This window comes from Protopterus annectens, chromosome 9.part0 (genome assembly GCF_019279795.1).
Source record: "Protopterus annectens isolate FY-2018-M chromosome 9.part0, PAN1.0, whole genome shotgun sequence".
Classification (NCBI taxonomy): domain Eukaryota; kingdom Metazoa; phylum Chordata; order Ceratodontiformes; family Protopteridae; genus Protopterus; species Protopterus annectens.
The window spans coordinates 99,670,506-99,688,503 of record NC_056743.1 but is presented as its reverse complement, the minus strand read 5'-3'; the positions used below and the strand labels follow the sequence as shown (position 1 = coordinate 99,688,503).

The window sequence follows — 17,998 nt, the reverse complement described above, 5'->3', positions numbered from 1 at the left end:
TTCTTCATAAAAATCATCTATAACCATATTCTGGAATACATTTTAAAATATGATATTCTTAACAATAGGTAGCATGGATTTAGAATCAAATACAATACCACCACAGCCATCTGCTCATTCACAATATATTTTCTAACATGGAACAAGGCAAACTTGCTGGTGTCATTTTCTTTGATCTTATAAAAGACTTTGATAAAGTGGTTCACACCTTTTTACTTCACAAAGTGAAAGGCACAGGTTTCTCATCTAAGGTCCAGTGGTTTCAAAGCTACCTCTTCAACACAATCTTTACCTTTCTCGGACCTACATATACCTTCATCTCTGGGACATTCTATGGAGATGACCCTCAAGAATCTGTTCTTGGACCACTCCTCTTTTCTGTCTTCATTTATGATCTTCCCTGGGACCTCCCTCACTCTAGGATGTTGTCCTCACCAGAGCTAATTGCAATCCATCCCTTCCCTGACTCAAACTTCAGAATTACTTCAGTAATATTTGGCACTGGCTTATTAACCCTCAAAGGAGCTTTCTTGTGTTATTTGGTATATCACAAAATTATAATCCATTCACATAGCAATATTACTGACCACTCTGGTATGCAAATTCTGTGCATCAAAGAACAAAAATACCTAGGCCTTCAATTTGACCAGAAGTTTACCCATCATAACCTGAAACAGAACTTAACACACAAATTATTATACCAACTCAAAACTCCATATAAAATCTTTAATTTACTCGGCATCAGTGTCAGGTAATCCATAGACATAAACACATTATTTCCCATCTTAGAATGCACTCTACATTTTGCTGCCCTGTCCCAGCAAAAAAAAAAAAAAAAAGTAAACTAAAATCTACTACAGTCTTCTGAAATTGTATAGTTTGTTTTATTCACCTTTCAAGGAATGTGAATGTGACTGTCTTACAATAGGCAAAGGGAAATGGTTATGAAATGCTGCTAGAGATACTTTTCTCCTTAGCACTGTCATCTTCAAAATACAGCTTGCAAGATACTATTCCCCTCCCCTCTCCTTAATCAACTGGTAACTAACCCCCCCCCCCCCCTACAACAGCCATCCTATACTCCTGCTTCCTGTGAGAGATCCCTGTCCAAAATTACTCCAGCATGCTGGAACTAATTGCATGACAGCATTAGACAAAATGAGAAACTGAAATACTTCAAAAATAGTTTTTTTCTGTAGTGTTTACTGTCTAAAGTGTAGGCTAATAGCTTTAGTATTGTCCTTGTTCAGATTTGCTGGCTCTGGGCCTGTTTTTCTTTACAGTGATTGTTCAAAGCACATCACCAGGCCATCTTGAATTAGCAGAAGCCTTTCTTTACCTTGGCTAGATTGTGTTAATTGGCTGCTGGCTAGTGGGGGCTGGTTCTTTTGTGCTTGTTTTTTAAAAAAAAGTTGTCTAAGGTTGTATCTTCTGGTATTTAAGCCCTAACGTTGAGAGGATTTCTGTCTATACACACTGAGCAGGGGCACTGACTACAACTCTGATCTGAGATATACAAGTATCCTGTTTTTTTTTGGATTATTTATATTGATTATTGTTTCTAGCAATTTATATATAGCACTTTTTATTGCCTGCTGCATCGTTTTTAGTGCATTTTATTGCTATTAACTAATTTGCACAGGTAACTGATTTGTTTGCAGTTAAAAGTATTCTGTAGAGTCTCTTTGCTCCTTTATCTGTTTAAAAACTTTCATTTTGTGGCTTTCTGTAGTGTTTACTGTCTAAAGAGTGTAGGCTAATAGCTTTAGTATTGGTTCCCTCCCTCCCTCCCTGGTCGTGTCTTGTTGTTATACTTGGTGGCTTTACAGTTGCACGCCCCTAATGTAAATTTGATCTGGGACACTCCTCCCAGTCTAGTGTCATTAGCTCATTCTACCTAATACAGAGAGAACATCTGAGAAGGCCTTCTGTTTCTCCTTTTTCCCTTTCAAAAAAAAATTGCCTGAATCTCCTTGTGTTCTGACTGTGCTTCTCAAACGGTTTGGAAATATAAAGTATATTTTAGAGCATTTATTATAATTGTAATTGCCTTAATATTGCTACAACTAAAGTGCTCTAGGTTTCACTACATCTGAATTGTTTGTGCGTTTTAGCTGCTTTTCTGTATATATATACCCACTTCTCTGTATATGTAGACTAGCTACTTAATCTGCTGTATTACTGCCTCTTAAATAATTTTTCGGTTGTGCACTTGCCTTGCTTCATTTAAAAAGTTTTAAATTGATAATTTTGTAGAGTTTTAATTGCATTTACTGTTTAGGACTACACACTCAAGTGCGTTAGCCTTTTCTGTGTTTATTTACTGTATTATTGCATTGTTTAGCCTGTTTTAACAAAAAAAAAAAGACTATCTTGTTTGCTCTTTTCCGACCTTTCCTAGCCAGTCCGTATCCCAGGCTTTGCTTGTCACAGGACTTTATTTTCTGTGTTCAGAGCTATCCAGACCTTGCTGTGGTAGAGGGAAGTCCTACTGCTTACCAGTGGAAGTGGTGAGCATTGTACTGCCTATCTAACTCTAGAGGAGTGGTTTCCAGATCCAAAATTGTAATTTTATTAGTCTTTTTGGGCTGATTTCTATTCCTTTCAACTTTCTGGCTTAAAATGTGTGTGTTTATTTTTGCATCGTGCAGCACTGCGAGGCTACAGTTAAACTATTCCAGGTGCCAGAAAGTCTGCTCTTCAAATTTTCCCTTAGAACTAGCTAGTTTCTCAGTAGTAGCACTAAAATCTGAACCCCTGTGACTAGCACTTGCTCTAGAATCTGCTGGAAAGCACTAGGAAACCTGAAACTGATACAAGCACTCAACTCTCCTTGTCAATAAGGAGAAATTAATCGTAGGCACTAAACAGCCTATAATTGCAAAGTACCTTGCAAAGTTAAGGGAAAACAGCTCTTATGCTTTACAAAAAAAACACCTAAACAGGCATGTCCAAAGGTCAGCTTCTGGTGATTTCTCCTGTCCACCTGGTGAATCTGGGCATACTGGGGCAATGCGGCAACTGCCTCATGTACACAGTCAATCCTCTCCTCCTACCACCTAACACTACAACCTGCGAGAGATGCACTTACATAGCCAAACTGGAAGCAAAGCTCTCTCCGGCCATGATTGTGCTAGACAGTCAAGAGGAGATGGTTAACATCTTCACTACACCTCAAGCAACTCATAGCCCTTCAAAACCTACACCATCAACACCCACACATAGCAACATTAAACCCACATATGCGGAGGCCCTTAACATTAACCTGCCCAAGCAACAAGGACCACCGAAGCTGAAACTCAAACAAACACCAATCACAACCAAAGTGACACATAGCTCACAACATCAGTGTGCCACCCAACAACAGCCCCTAAGGCAAGACAATGTACCCAACATTTTAGTCATAGGTGACTGTATAGTCAGGCACACTGATGTCTCGCTCACCAGGCTGAACAAGGAAAAAATTACAGTCAGCTGCCTGTCGGGTGCCAGGATCCACCACATAACGCATGCACTGAAGTCACTCTACAACAAGTACAAATACGACTCTGTCATTGTCCATGTTGGAGTGAATGACTTGAGATGTACCTTCCTGAACTTCATGAAAAGAGACATGGAAGAGCTCTCGGATCATGTGGCCCAGGCAGATATGACCCTAGCCCTGAGTAGCATCCTGCCTTCGCCCAGAGTTATACCACAGTATAAGGACAAAATGATTGACTTCAACAATTGACTAAGCTTATGGTGTCATTCAAAGGGGATCCAGTATCTGTCTGCCTGGGAAGACATGATCGACAAACCATGATGCTTTGCCAGAGATGGTCTGCACCTGTCACCCCTGGGATTCAGGTTACTGGCTAAAGCTCTTACCACCCCTATAGTGCCTTTTTTAGGCAAGGTTCAAAGAATAAAACCACCACCATAACAGATAAAAGCATGCAAAATCTGAAGGTAATGCTACTCAATGCTAGAAGTCTAAACCTCAAAATGCACTCTCTCGAGGCACTCCTAAAAATGGAGAACATCAATATCTGTGCAGTAACTGAAACCTGTTTCAAGGCTCCAGAGAGCACTCCTGCAATACCAGGCTACAACTCTTACCACACTTTTTGGCCACAAAACCAAGACCGAAACACTAAAGGTGCAGAAGTGTCCATATTCACCAAGGATATTCACACCTCCAGGCTAGTTGTCCAACACAATGCATCTGAAATTCTCCAGGTGTAACTAACACTAGGTAAGACTGCAATTCAATTGTAGCTTGCTACAGTTCCCCCACCATGCCCCAAGATTCTCGCTACACCTTTCTAAACATACTGGAAAATATTAAGATACAAACAAACACCCTAATACTGGTTGATTTCAACTACCCTGCCATTAACTTGGAAAACTACTCTGGTACCAACTCCTTTTCCCACCAGTTCTTGGAATTCATAAATTCCAATGTCCTGGATCAACTAATCCATTGTCCCACTAGGGGATCCAATATCCTAGACCTGGTCATTACCAGCATGGGAAATAGATGCTCCACACCAGTGGTCACCCCCTCATTGGTCAGGTCTGACCATAAGCAAATCACCCTTGACATCCACATCCCACCCCCACCCCCCCCCCCCAGTAAGGAAACCTCCTTAAAAAAACTTCTCAAAAGCCAACTTCATGCTACTGAAGTCAAAAGTGAAAAACTTCATGACACCCATGCATACCAAGGATATGAAAGTTCGACTGCAGAATCCTACACTAAGGCACTGTACGAGCACATCCACTCGTGCATGAATCGTGCCATCCCAAATAGAACCAAGATGCTCTTTTCCAAAAAAAGGAAGCCAGTCTGGTGGTCCGCTGCTATAAACAAACTATACAACAGAAGGAAGAAACTGTTGTAGAAAAGAGGAAAATACCAGGATGCAAAATACTTCCTCACCAGCCTCAGTAAGAAGCTGTGATCCCTCTTAAAATCCTCAAAAGCTAGTTACGAAAATAAAATTGCCAAAGATTCTAAAGACAACCACAAGGCATTCTATAGTTATGTCAAGAATCTAAATGGCAATGTTCAGATCTGCTCTGAGCTACAACATAATGGCATTAAATATACTGATCCCAAGGATAATGCCAATATCCTGGCAGATCGATTTAGTGCCAACTTCTCCCCCCTCTCACCCCCTAAAGGGCCAATCTCAATACCAAAAGATTGCCAAATTCTGGTAATTACGGCCACACAGGTAGAAACTGCACTCTCCAAAGCTAAGAATACAGCATCCATGGGACCAGATGACACCCCAGGCTGTGTACTACATGAACTACAAAATGAACTGGCACATCGCCTAAGTTTCATGTTTAATCATAGCCTCACCTCAGGCTTTGTGCCCACTGAGTGGCGCACAGCTACAGTTATCCCACTCCACAAGGGGGGGATCTGCCTTGGATCCCAGGAACTACCATCCCATCAGTCTGACAAGCCTGATCTGCAAGGGCATGAAACGCATTATCATGGAACTTATAAACAAAGACATTGGCAACCTTCAAACACTGAACCCCACCCAGTTTGGGTTTGTGAAGGGCTGATCTTGTCTCCTGAATCTGATTGACTTCTTTGAAATGAGTCTCCAGAGCTGTGGACGAGGGTAAGGCAGTCCACACAGCCTATCTGGACCTCGCCAAGGCCTTCAACACCATCCCCCACTCTGGAATCATAGATAAACTTACTAAGCTGGGCATAAATCCCTACATCACTCGATGGGTTGCCAACAGATTTACTGACAGAACCCAGACTGTAAAAGTAGCTGACTCCAAATCCAGCTCTAGACAAGTGACAAGTGGAGCACCTCAGGGTTCAGTCCTGGGACTACTCTTGTTTGGCATCTACTTCTCTGAAGTACAGGCCAACACTAAGGGACTCTGGCTAACAAAGTTCACAGATGACTCCAAACTGGGAGCCATTATTGAATCTCCAAATTATGTGGATATTCTACAAAAGGGCCTTACAGAAACAGATGCCTGATGCCAAAGTCATGGGCTCAAGCTTAATGCCAAGAAATGTATAGTTTTCCCCTTTGGAAAAAAACATGTACCCATGAATTACCACATAGGTGGCAGTACACTAAACATCAAAAGTGTGATGAGAGACTTAGGGACACAGGTGGACAGTGGTCTCACCTTCGATAACCACATCACCACAACAGTCAGGCAATCCTTCTATGTGGCACACCTCATCACTAAGCATCCAGGAAAAAGAGGTAATTGTCCCACTGTACTCATCCCTCATTAGACCCATTATAGAGTATAATGCCCCATTTGGTATGCACCTCACAAGACATCTGCAACAGCTGGAAAGGCCACAGAAATACCAAACTAAAAGAATCACAGGCCTAAAGCAGATGCCATATGCTGACCGTCTAAAAAAACTCCAGCTGTACTCTGTGGCACATCGTCTACTCAGAGGTGATCTCTGCTTAACATACAAGGCCATGTCAAACCCTGAGCTGTTGGACATGCTCCACTTAAAGAAATCCCAATCACTCAGAGCCACACGCTCCAGGGATCTAAACCTAGTCATCACAATGAACAAAACATGCTGGAGGGATAGGTTCCTGACCCAGAGACTCCCCATACATGTCAAGCAGAGCGCCTCCTTGGCCCTCTTCAAAAGGAACCTTGATGATTGGATGGGAGATAGGAAATTCACCCCGTGGATCATGTCAGTTGCCCTGCTAGACAGGGGTCCAGAGAAGTAAATATTGTGGGAAGAAATATCCAGGGAACTGTTATGGCTAGGCTTGTATAGGCTCTAGGGCTGATAGCCTAGTACCAACCTATGAACCTATGAATCTATTTAATGAATATATTATGGACTTTTTCCAATATGCTCTCACCCCTAGTTGCAAATTCCACATGCTGATAATAATGTGGTAGACCTGACTTCAGGCTGGCCTAATTGAAGTCTCCTACTATTATATGAACATGGTCGGGGTTCTGGATTTGCAATTCACTGATACCAGTGCTTCATTTACATTAGCACAGGGAGGAATGTATACAGCTGTGATACTAACTCCATTAAATTCCCTAGGCAAGTAGAAGGTCTACATTTTAACAACATGTACTCTATATTTTCAGAGCAGTAAGTGGCGACCATCTCACAGGTGAACTCCAGTTATTTCTGGTGTAAATGCAGACTCCTACTCCTACTCCTCATGATTTCCCACTGAGAGTCTGGGATCTGTCTGCTCAAAATAATGATAGCCCCTCCACATAAACTGTGCTATTATTAATGTTGGAATTTAGCCATGTCTCTGTGAAGATAAGCACACAACAGTTTCTCACCTTGCTTTGAGTAGTCAGTTCTAGTCTTAGGTAGTCCATTTTATTTTCTAATGAGTTAATGTTTGCCAGTAAAATAGATGGAAGCACAGGCCTGTAGGGGCTAGCTTTTAATCTGGCAGTGATTCCAGCCCGGGATCTGCGTTTTTGTGATCTTTCACATCTCTTTCATCTTCTCCTCCTTCTGTAACCAGTAAAAGTTGACTCTGCTTGCACATAGCACTTTGGACCATGTCTGAGCATGATTCCTAACTCGCAGAGTTCATAGTGTGTTGTAGGCCTCACAGGCCCACAGACAGTAACTCAGCAAGTCTTTCACATGGAGACAATAACAGTCAAAATTCTAGCATGTATCTCTGCTATAATTTACTTTTACATCTGTACTTTTGTCTGATCCTGTTACTTCCTTTAATTTAAACATAAGATTAAACACATACTGCACATTTTCCTGATGAGCTGGAGCAGTGCCAGCCACACTGGGTGCCACCATCTTGTATCTTTGGAAAATAATAGATGTTCATGAAACCACTTAATGATTTATCAACTGCACATTACGCTCTTTCATCCAAAATAGGACTTCATCAGAATACCAAACAACAGGCACTAAATACTTTTACATATGTCTGAACTTGGCTAATCCAATAGAAATCAAGTTAAAATAATTATACAATTAATTTATTAACATAATTTAAGGATAAACAGCCTTATAAATATAGTATATGAAAATGAAAATAAAAAATAAATAATAAAAAAATCACTTAAAATCATAACTTTTTTTTAATGGCATAAGCTGCTTTTAAAGTAAGTACATTGGTAATAGAGACTCTCTCATTCAGTCCTTGGTAATGGTAGCAATACAATTCAGTTGCTATTTTAACTCTTTATAGTCAAGAAAGTCATCAAAAGGACCACCTCGATCTCCCAAATCTACATTGTCAACTACATGAAATTTAAATGAATGATTGCAATATTTCTTTATATGCTTGTAGATTGCATTTTCCACATTGTGGTTTAAATTGTCATAGCAGTGCTGATAAATTCTAGATTTCAAGGCATGTTTTGTTTTGCCAGTATTAAAACTATTTCATGATTGACTCTGTGCAACATAAATAACACCATTATTGTTACAACAGTATCTCTGCCTCAATTTAATTTCATCAAAAGTGTCTAGCCAACAACTGGACCCTTCCAACATGTACTGACATTGTGTACTGTTACCGCACTTAACCATTTTGCCATTAACTATAGGGGGTTTTAATCTTTCAACCAACCCTTTGAAGCAAACATCTCTTTTATATACTATTCGGCGTCCATCACCTACAACATCAGTGTAATCTGGATCTATACTAATGACATTCCAGTTCTTTTGAACTATGGACCAGATATTATAGAAGTGAGTGTTAATGGTCTCTGAAATCTGTTGTGTTCTTGATCATTCATTCTTCCTAAAGTCCCAGTCTATATTGGGGTCACTACCCCAAATAATGGACAAAAATGCCCAGATGATGTATTTATTTCGACCTCTTTTAATATGTTCAAAAGAAATGCCTTAGGATAACCCCACCTTAATAACATATGCATTGACTTCTTACATTCTTCCATGAATCCAACCTTGTCTGATATCATATGGACTAACCTGACATACTGACCCTTACCCAGGGACATTTTTTTTTTTTTTTTATGGAGGGGTGCCATCTACTAATGTATAGTAGTGTAGTAGAGAGTTTGAGTATGTTGTTTTTTTATAAATGGTAGATGATTTAAACTTCCTCAGATTTCCATTTTAAAAAATTGTGACTTCAAGATAATTAACACCCTCTACATGGACATTCATGGTGAACTTAAGAAAGTCTGTTGTAATGTGTAAAAACTGAAAAAAATGACCCAATCTATCCTCAGTGTCATTTGAAAAAATAATGGTGTCATCTAAACAAATGCCTGTATTAAGACCAGCAATTTCTAAATTCCAATTTAAACACAAAATTGTCCTCCCAGAAAGCTAAGACAATGTTGACAAAGACAGGGGTGTAAGCTGTAACCATTGCTACACCCCTTCTCTGTCTAAATAACTGACTTTCAAACATGATGAAATTATTCTCAAGAACAGCTTCCATCATGTTTTTGAGGGTAAGAATCCCAGTGTGGTCAAGATCAGAGTTGAAACATAAATACTCATAAAACCATTTGATCCCAACATCATGAGGGATAATTGAGAAAAAATCTTGAATATCAGTAGTAACAAAGATTAAACCATTGATGTATAGATCATTAAGAGACTTTTGATAGAAAATCCCTTGGATCTTTGAAAAGGTACACATTATTCTGTATCACCCTCTTGGTAGCATGGTCAATAAACTTAGCTAAAGGAAAACACTTGGAAGCTTTTGCATCCACGATGGGCCATAGGGGGTTGTCAGATCAGTTCTTGTGAATCTTTGGAATTCCAAAGACAGTGGTAACCTTATGATGGGGTACCTCCTAATAGCCATACTCAATTACTCTGATCTAATAGATCTTCCAGTAGCAGGCCAATTTGACAATAAGCAATATTCTTATTCAAAGAAGTTTCCTCATATGTATCTATATATATAACATAGTAAACATTTTATTAATATAATCATTTGGGTCCATAATGGCAAGGCCCCCACCCTTGTCTGGTTTCATCTTTCCAACCTGTTTTTTGGTAATTATATCCATCAGTAGATTCCATTCACCCAAACTTAAGTTGAAACAAATATTTATTGTAATTAGAGGTGCTTTTGCCTGATATCAAGTTTGTACATTTTTTTCAAAAATGGACACCACTGGGTGCAATGGGGGTTAAAGATACTGGGTCTCTTACATTCCTGTTCAATATTTTCAGTTCCTGCATTCTCATAAAATTTTCAGTTTTCTAGAAAAAGTTTTAAGTTTACCAGGGTCTCGTCTAGCCTAACTTTTTTTGCTAGAACAAAGGTCAAATCCTTTTCAGACAAGTTGGCCCATGCAGTGGTGACCTCAGTTTCACTATAGTTATACATTTTGTAGTCACCGACACTTTTACAAACAACATTAGCATTTTCTAGTAATAATTCCTCTGTCTGCTTGTACCTGTCTATACCATTGTGTTCCTCTCCCTCTCCCTCTGGTTCTTCAGTCTCTCAGACCTCCTCAGAAGGGGAAATTCTAAAGGGTCAACCTCTGCTGTTCCTTCTGTATAATCATCAGGGTCAGTGTAACCGGCCCCATTAACATCAGTATCATTCACCAGGTCAAACCCGTCATTACAAAAAGTACAAGACCGTGGTGTGGGGGGATGAGCTTTCTCTACTTCATCTTCATGTTTGTCCCTAGCTAGTTTCTTGACATTTTTTCCCTTAATTCGGTAATAATGTCATATTTAATAAAAACAGCTCTATATTCAATCTTCTTACTTTCAAAGAGCAAATCTCTTTGAACGTTACTGTCTAAAGCAGATATTTGTTCAAGTAACACTGATATATTCTTATCATTGTACTTTATAAAAACCTGCAATCATTCACAACCATGCCTATTCTGAAAGGTCCACGCAACTCACTGTGAAGTTCAGAATCTTTGTCTAGCCCAGTAGGATACTTCCAAGTCCTTAAACCTTTAGATGGCCTTTCCACTCTTAAACACTTTCATGAATAACTGTTTTCCAGATGGAACTTTCTATATTTTAAGGTTAAATTGTGCAACATTTTTAACTGTTTATCAAGGCTAACACAGAATTCATTACAAACATCAGAAGCAAACCACCAGTCTTTTCCATTTTTATGCCATTCAAAAAGAGCGAAAGAACAGCTCCTCCTCTTCTAGCTACTTCATTGGATGCCAAATTGTGCGCAATGATGTTAAGTTTATTAATACCATTACCATGGCAACTTTGCTGCCTTTGAGCTAGAGGGAATGTCCATTCCTTTCATTTTGATGTTATCTAGTTTGTACATTTTTACAATGCATTCGTTGGATATTTTGTTTTCTATTATAAAAGTGGGGCAGCATAGCTGTGTAGATGGTAATTTTGGTGTTGACCAGTTTGGTGCTGATAGACAAAAGTAGACCTTTGTCAAAAATATCGAACAGGAGTTGGACTTCTTCCCTCTTTCCATTCATCCCCACTGATATTTCCATGATGGTGCTGAAGTTACAACCCCCTACTTCATATAGGAGCCACCATAAACTTGTTAACCCTGTTACTTCTTCAGATTTCCCTTTGATGTTTAGTGACTATCCTTAACATAACTGTATTAATGACACCATATTTGGGTGTTAAAGGTAAAACTGAATCACTTGCTGTTATATTATTATTTTTATTTTTATTTTTATTTTATTTTACATTTGTTAACCGGGCTAGTCTAACTGGATATATTTCCATTTTCAGCAGAGGCCCGGGGAGAAAAGCTCCACATAGACATAGTAACTATTACATAAGATGCAATAAAGAGCAGCATAAAAATATACAGTATCAGGAAAATATAATAAAAAAAAAAAAAAACTTATTGTATTCAGAATTAACAGTTGTACAACAAATATACTCAACATTCTTGTAAAAAAAAAACAAGCATAACTTATTTAGCATTATCTAACATCTTAAGAAAGAGAAAAGGACATATAAAGACAACTATGTAAGTAGATTAGTTATTTATATGAGCCCTCAGTAATCTGAGTAATATAATCAGGAGGAGAAGGATAGTGGAGAGGTAAGTGATAAAGTAGTAAGGAAATAAAATAGAAGGTAACAGGAGTCACAGAAATGGAGGGGAAGTGGAATAGTCGAATAGTCGAATACATGGATTCAGTCTGGGTTTGTTTATTCCCTGTATCTATACTTTATATTTGATGGTCATTTTTTACATTCACCAACTACTGACATTTTCAATCAAAATTTTTTATGTGGATGTTTAAGCACATTCAACATGATTTTGTTATTAATTATACTAATTAAATTCACTGAAATCATCAGTAACCTGCAATTAATACTATTCTAGATATTAAGGTGATAATTCAGTCATATCAAACATGAGGCAATTCAAAAAAAATGTAAAGGAAAAGAAGTGGGGACATATTTAATTTCAGTTGCAGCATTATAATTCTCAACAGAAAGACTCGGTGACATATAATTCTCTCAATCCTGTTTGCTGAATTTTACTAGAAAAACTAAAACACTCACCATGAAATATGAACTGAAGCACTACAAACTTTGAGTTGGTTTTACCACTGCGCCATCATCCTAGCTAAGTATCTCCTCTACACTTCATGAGGGTTTAGAGGCCCTCCACCCTATACTGGGTAAATTTCCATTCAGCAGAAAGATTTACAGATTATGACTCACTAAATCCTTTCTTGTTTAATCTAATTTAGCAACTGAAGGAGAACCGTTCGTCAGAGATAACTAACACAATAGGAATATCAAAGAAGATGCAACTAGAAGATGCTGATACTGTAGCAGACCACAAACATGTCTTACTTGATCTTTTCCTATGATCCAGTGGACAAGGCTATCGTTGATTAAAAGCTGTCTGCCACGCTGAATACTAGAGTCATATCTTCCAATCTTGAAGTATGTGGATTTTCCAGATGGATTTGCATGCCAGTATAAAATGTCATAAATTCCTGGTGCATCACCATTTTCATCAAAGAAAATGTCATCGCCCATTTTATTTTTGAACTGCACTTTTTTCATGTATAGAAGTAGCTACAGTTTTGAGAAAAAATAATGGAAGAAAAAGAGCAAGGTTTAATTATACTGAAAAAAAACAGCACAGTACCTTATATAAATGTAAAATAAAAATAAATTTAATTTTAATAACAGTACAAGTGAAATGCATTTTTTTTACTTTTCCGTAAAATAGAAGTTAAACAAACTTTGAAAAAAAACAAATATTCCTGATGCAGCTAATAAATCTCAGTTAAAAAGGCAACAAGCAACAGGGTCAGGTGACTTTGAAGTCCTGTTATATTAGAGGATGAAAGCGTTAAATGAAGGTTTTTAAATGCAAGTCTTTTAGTTCAACTTGGCCCTGGTGATTGTTGCTAAACTTAATGAATTATAAATTTAAATAACAGATACTCTCTGTCTTATACAAATTTAATGTTAAACTTGTTTTCTTCTAGCCTGTTTTACGCTTTTGACACTTCAAAACCATATTTCCATTAGTATTTTATACCACTTACTATCAATATATTTTAATGCAAAGATCAGGCAAAAATTAATGAATGGACTACAGATGTCAGTGAAGCAGCAAATCAAAAACAGGAACATAATGTGACTGTACTACACAATGACAGCAGAGAAGGTTGGGTTGACAGATGGACAATGCTTCAACAAATGAAGTGGTTGCAAACATCCATGAACTAGAAAGAAAGTGCCTAAAGGCTAGAGCATTATGTGTAGGTTGTTAGTAGTGTGAGACATCTCCAAGTAGCCACACACGTGCACACACACACACACACGCACACACACACACACACACACACACACACACACACACACACACACACACACACACACGCACGCACACACACACACACACACACCTGCCAAGCCTTACAGAGTCAAGAGAGAACTACGGCCACATATCATGTCCTCACCCCATTGCACTATACAGTATACACATGCACACTAGTATACAGAGCAATAAAAAAGAAACACATATCTGACCCCAGCCCTAGAAGTTGCATTCAAGAAATGAATATGTACTCTCCTCTGTGAACTGTGCAGCTAGTATGCTGGGGCAGTGCCAATGTGGTTATGGTGTTCTTGACATGATATAACTGTGTACAGCCATACCTCTGAGCTCCATGCAGATCATTTGTTATAGCCATGGCCAAACACACATGTAATTCACATCACATGAATAACGTAACCAAATACCTCCAGGCTATTCGAGTAAATAATAGCCTTAAAGAAATATAGGTTCATAGGTTCATACTAGGCTATCTGCCCTAGGGCATTTATAAGCCTAGCCAGAGTGTGTGTGGCTTTCACCACCCCTTAGGATGAGAATACTATACCCATTAGTTTGCTGTGCCTCTGTCCAGCAGTGATACAGAGATGATTCCCGGGGTAAACCTACGATCTCCCATCCACTCGTCAAGATTTCTCTTGAACAGAGTCAGTGAGGGGTTCTGCCTCACATGGACTGGGATTCTGTTCCATAGTGTAGGGAGTCTCTGGGTGATGAATCTGTCCCTCCAGCACATCCTATTTATATCTGTGTTGAGGTTTAAGTCTCTTGCTCTCGTGGCTCCGGTGGATTTGGATTTTTTGAGGTGGAGCATGTCCATTAATTCCGGGTTGGACATGGCCTTGTATGTCAGGCACAGATCACCACTGAGCAGACGGTATGCGACTGAATAGAGCTGGAGTTTCTTCAGTCGGGCATCGTATGACATATGATTGAGCCCCTTTATCCTTTTGGTGAGGAACTTTTGGGGTCTTTCCAACTGCTGCAGGTGTCGGGTAAGGTACATTCCGAATGGGGCGTTGTACTCAATAATTGGTCTGATAAGTGAAGAGTACAGGGGTACAATGACCTCTCCTGATCTGGATGTGAATCCCTTCATGATCAGGTGGGCAATGTAGAAGGTCTTCCTAACCACTTTGGCAATGTGAGAGTCAAAGAGAGGTTACTGTCAACTTGGGTCCCCAGGTCCCTGATAACTTCTTCCGTGTTTAATGGATTACCACCTATGTGGTAATTAGGGGTTACCTTGTTTTTCCCAAAGGGTATGACTATACATTTTTTGGCATTTAGCTTAAGGCCATGGCTCTGGCACCAGTTATCCATTTCTATGAGACCTTTCTGGAGGATGTCTGTGTCTGATGGAGTGTCAATTATGGTGCCCAGTTTGCAGTCATCTGCAAATTTTGTCAGCCACAATCCCCCTATGTTTGCCTGCACTTCAGAAAAATAAATGCCGAACAAGAGGGGTCCCAGGACTGAGCCCTGTGGGACACCGCTCGTGACCGGCTTAGAGTCTGACATGGCACCAGCAACTCTAACCCTGTGTGTTCTGTCCTTGAGCCAGTTTGCAACCCATCTTGTGACATATGGGTTTACATCTAAGCTGGTGAGCTTTTCTATGATGCCCGAGTGGGGTATTGTGTCGAATGCTTTTGCTAGGTCAAGGTAGGCTGTGTGAACTGCCTTACCCTCATCAATGGCCTTAGTGACTGCTTCGAAAAAGTCGACCAAGTTCAAGAGGCAGGATCTGCCCTTGACAAAGCCAAATTGGGTAGGATCCAGTGTCTGTAGGTCCCCAATGTCTTTATTTATGAGTTCCATTATGATCCTCTCCATAGCTTTGCAGACAAGGCTCGTCAAGCTTATGGGGCGGTAATTTCCAGGGTCTGTAAAAGCACCGCCTTTGTGGAGTGGGACCACAGTTGCCGTACGCCATTCTTTGGGTACGTATCCTGTAGTAAGGCTAAGATTAAACAGCAGCCTTATGTGTGGGTTTAGTTCCTCATTGAGTTCGTGTAGCACAGAGCCGGGGACACCGTCCAGTCCCATTGATGCTGTGTTTTTTGCTTTAGAGAGAGCAGCTCTCACCTGGGCATCTGAGATGTTTGGGAGGCTAGACTCTGGTGGGATAGATATTTCTCCTTTTGGGGGAGGGAGGGGAGAAATTTGCACTGAACCTGTCTGCCAGTATGTTGGCAATGTCTGTGGGTACAGTGATTTTTTTATCATTTTGGACTAATTCTGAGCATATCTGGGAGTTTCCACCCAGGTTTCTAACATAGCTAAAGAAGGCTTTATGATTGTCTTTTGTGTCATTAGCGATTTTTCTCTCAAAGTTGGCCTTGGATGATTTTATGAGTGATCGTAGTTTTTGCTAGTATTGATCAGAGATGCCTTCCCATTTAGGGATTTTGCTCTGTCATGTAGTAGCTTTCTCCTCTTGTTGTAGAGATTGTTTATGGCTGGAGTCCACCAGACCGGGCGCCTGCCTTTGGTGGAAAAGGTCTTGATTTTATTAGGGATTGCTTGATCCATACATTCCTGGAGGTGCTCGTAGAAGGCATTTGTAAGGGTTTCAGCAGCGTGGGTTGTGGTTTCCACTGGCTCGGGGGCCTTGAAGGATACCACTCCAGTCTTAAGAAGTGTGAAGTTTGCTTTTGAGAAGTTCTTCACTGTGGTCTTTTTTGCTGGGGGTGGGGGCGGGATGTGGATCTCCAGTGAGATTAATTTATGGTCTGATCTCACCAATGAGGGATATACTTCCGGTGTGGAGCATTTTGTTCCCATGTTTGTGATGATCAGGTCTAGTATATTTTCTCCTCTTGTGGGAATGGTGACTAGTTGTTCCATAGCATTTGAGTTTATGAACTCAAGGAACCTTTGGGCTAGGGTGTTGGGGCTTGAGTAATGTTCCCAGTCTATGTTTGGGTAGTTGAAGTCACCCAATATGATGGTGTTTGGAGAGACATTTATACTCTCCAGTGTCTTCAGGAAGGCTGTGTGGGTTTCCTGAGTTTGAGAAGGTGGTCTGTAGCATGTTACAAACTGTAGGGCAGTTTTACCTATGGTTAATTGCACCTGGATGGTCTCCGATGCTTCGTGCATTGCCACTAACCTGGAGGTGTGGGTATCCTTTATGAATATCGATACTCCCCCTCCTTTTGTAGTTCGGTCCGGATTTTGGGGCCTATCTATTTTTCATTTTATTTATACCACTAGATCTGTGTTTAAGCTTCTTTATGAGTTATTGTGTTGTGATGTGGTTCAAGCATGAAGGTGCTAGTTCAAGTTTCCAACCAAGACATGAGTGGAAGTGAACATAAGTAGTTTTAATGGCTACGAGAGTATGAGAGTCCATAGAACACACACACTCAAAAAAATAAATGTCATTGGTTTACTTGATGTGTGTATAAAACTTTCACCAATAAATTGAGGAACTAAATACTCTTAGAGAAGGCATGACTTATATGTATAGCTATCTGTGTGTGTGTGTGTGTGTGTGTTTATGTATGTGTATGTGTATGTGTATATATATATATATATATATATATATACACACACACACACACACATATGCACACACACACACACACACACACACACACACATCTTTCTAACTGTAGAAATATATATACATGCACACACACACACATGCACAAACACACACACACACAGTCACACTGTCAGCTACCAAGCATTTATTTTTGTTAATTCATCTTCTATATTCAAGATCTAGATATATAAAATTTCTTGACTTCTACATTTCTGGATCTCCCACCTAAAAGGCATTAAATCTTTATCTTCTTTTTCTTTAATTATCTTCCATAAAAAGCAATAAGATATGATATACATTCTCACTTTCGTAAGTCCCTATATTTCTGTTGTCTTTTCCACCTTACACCCCAAAGGTACTATTTTTATGCATTGTAAAAAAAAATCCCTAACTTCTGTCTTACACACTTTTATCATTTCATATTTATTTTAAATCTTAATGCCCTACTTTTTACTGCACTTATAATCTTACTACCTTAAGTTTTCCATGGAATAAATACAATATTTTGATTTCATTATAACATTTATTTTTTTAGGGGGTTTTTTTGTTTTCTATATTCAAATTCCATAAATGCATTTTTCTTCCATAATCATGCGTAATTATTCATTTATGTTAAACATTATTGCTACAAATCTTACTAAATAGCTAAAGTATTCTC

General features: G+C 39.3%; 1 protein-coding gene across 1 annotated transcript in view; it reads right to left on the bottom strand.

Moving 5' to 3' along the window:
• The window catches only part of LOC122810499 (vomeronasal type-2 receptor 26-like), a 139,214-nt gene that overhangs the window by 23,014 nt on the left and 98,202 nt on the right, over nt 1-17,998 (bottom strand). The window contains exon 6 of the mRNA XM_044082080.1: nt 12,788-13,015. Within this exon, the coding sequence (XP_043938015.1) occupies nt 12,788-13,015 (228 nt within the window). The remainder of the gene's footprint in view (nt 1-12,787; nt 13,016-17,998) is intronic.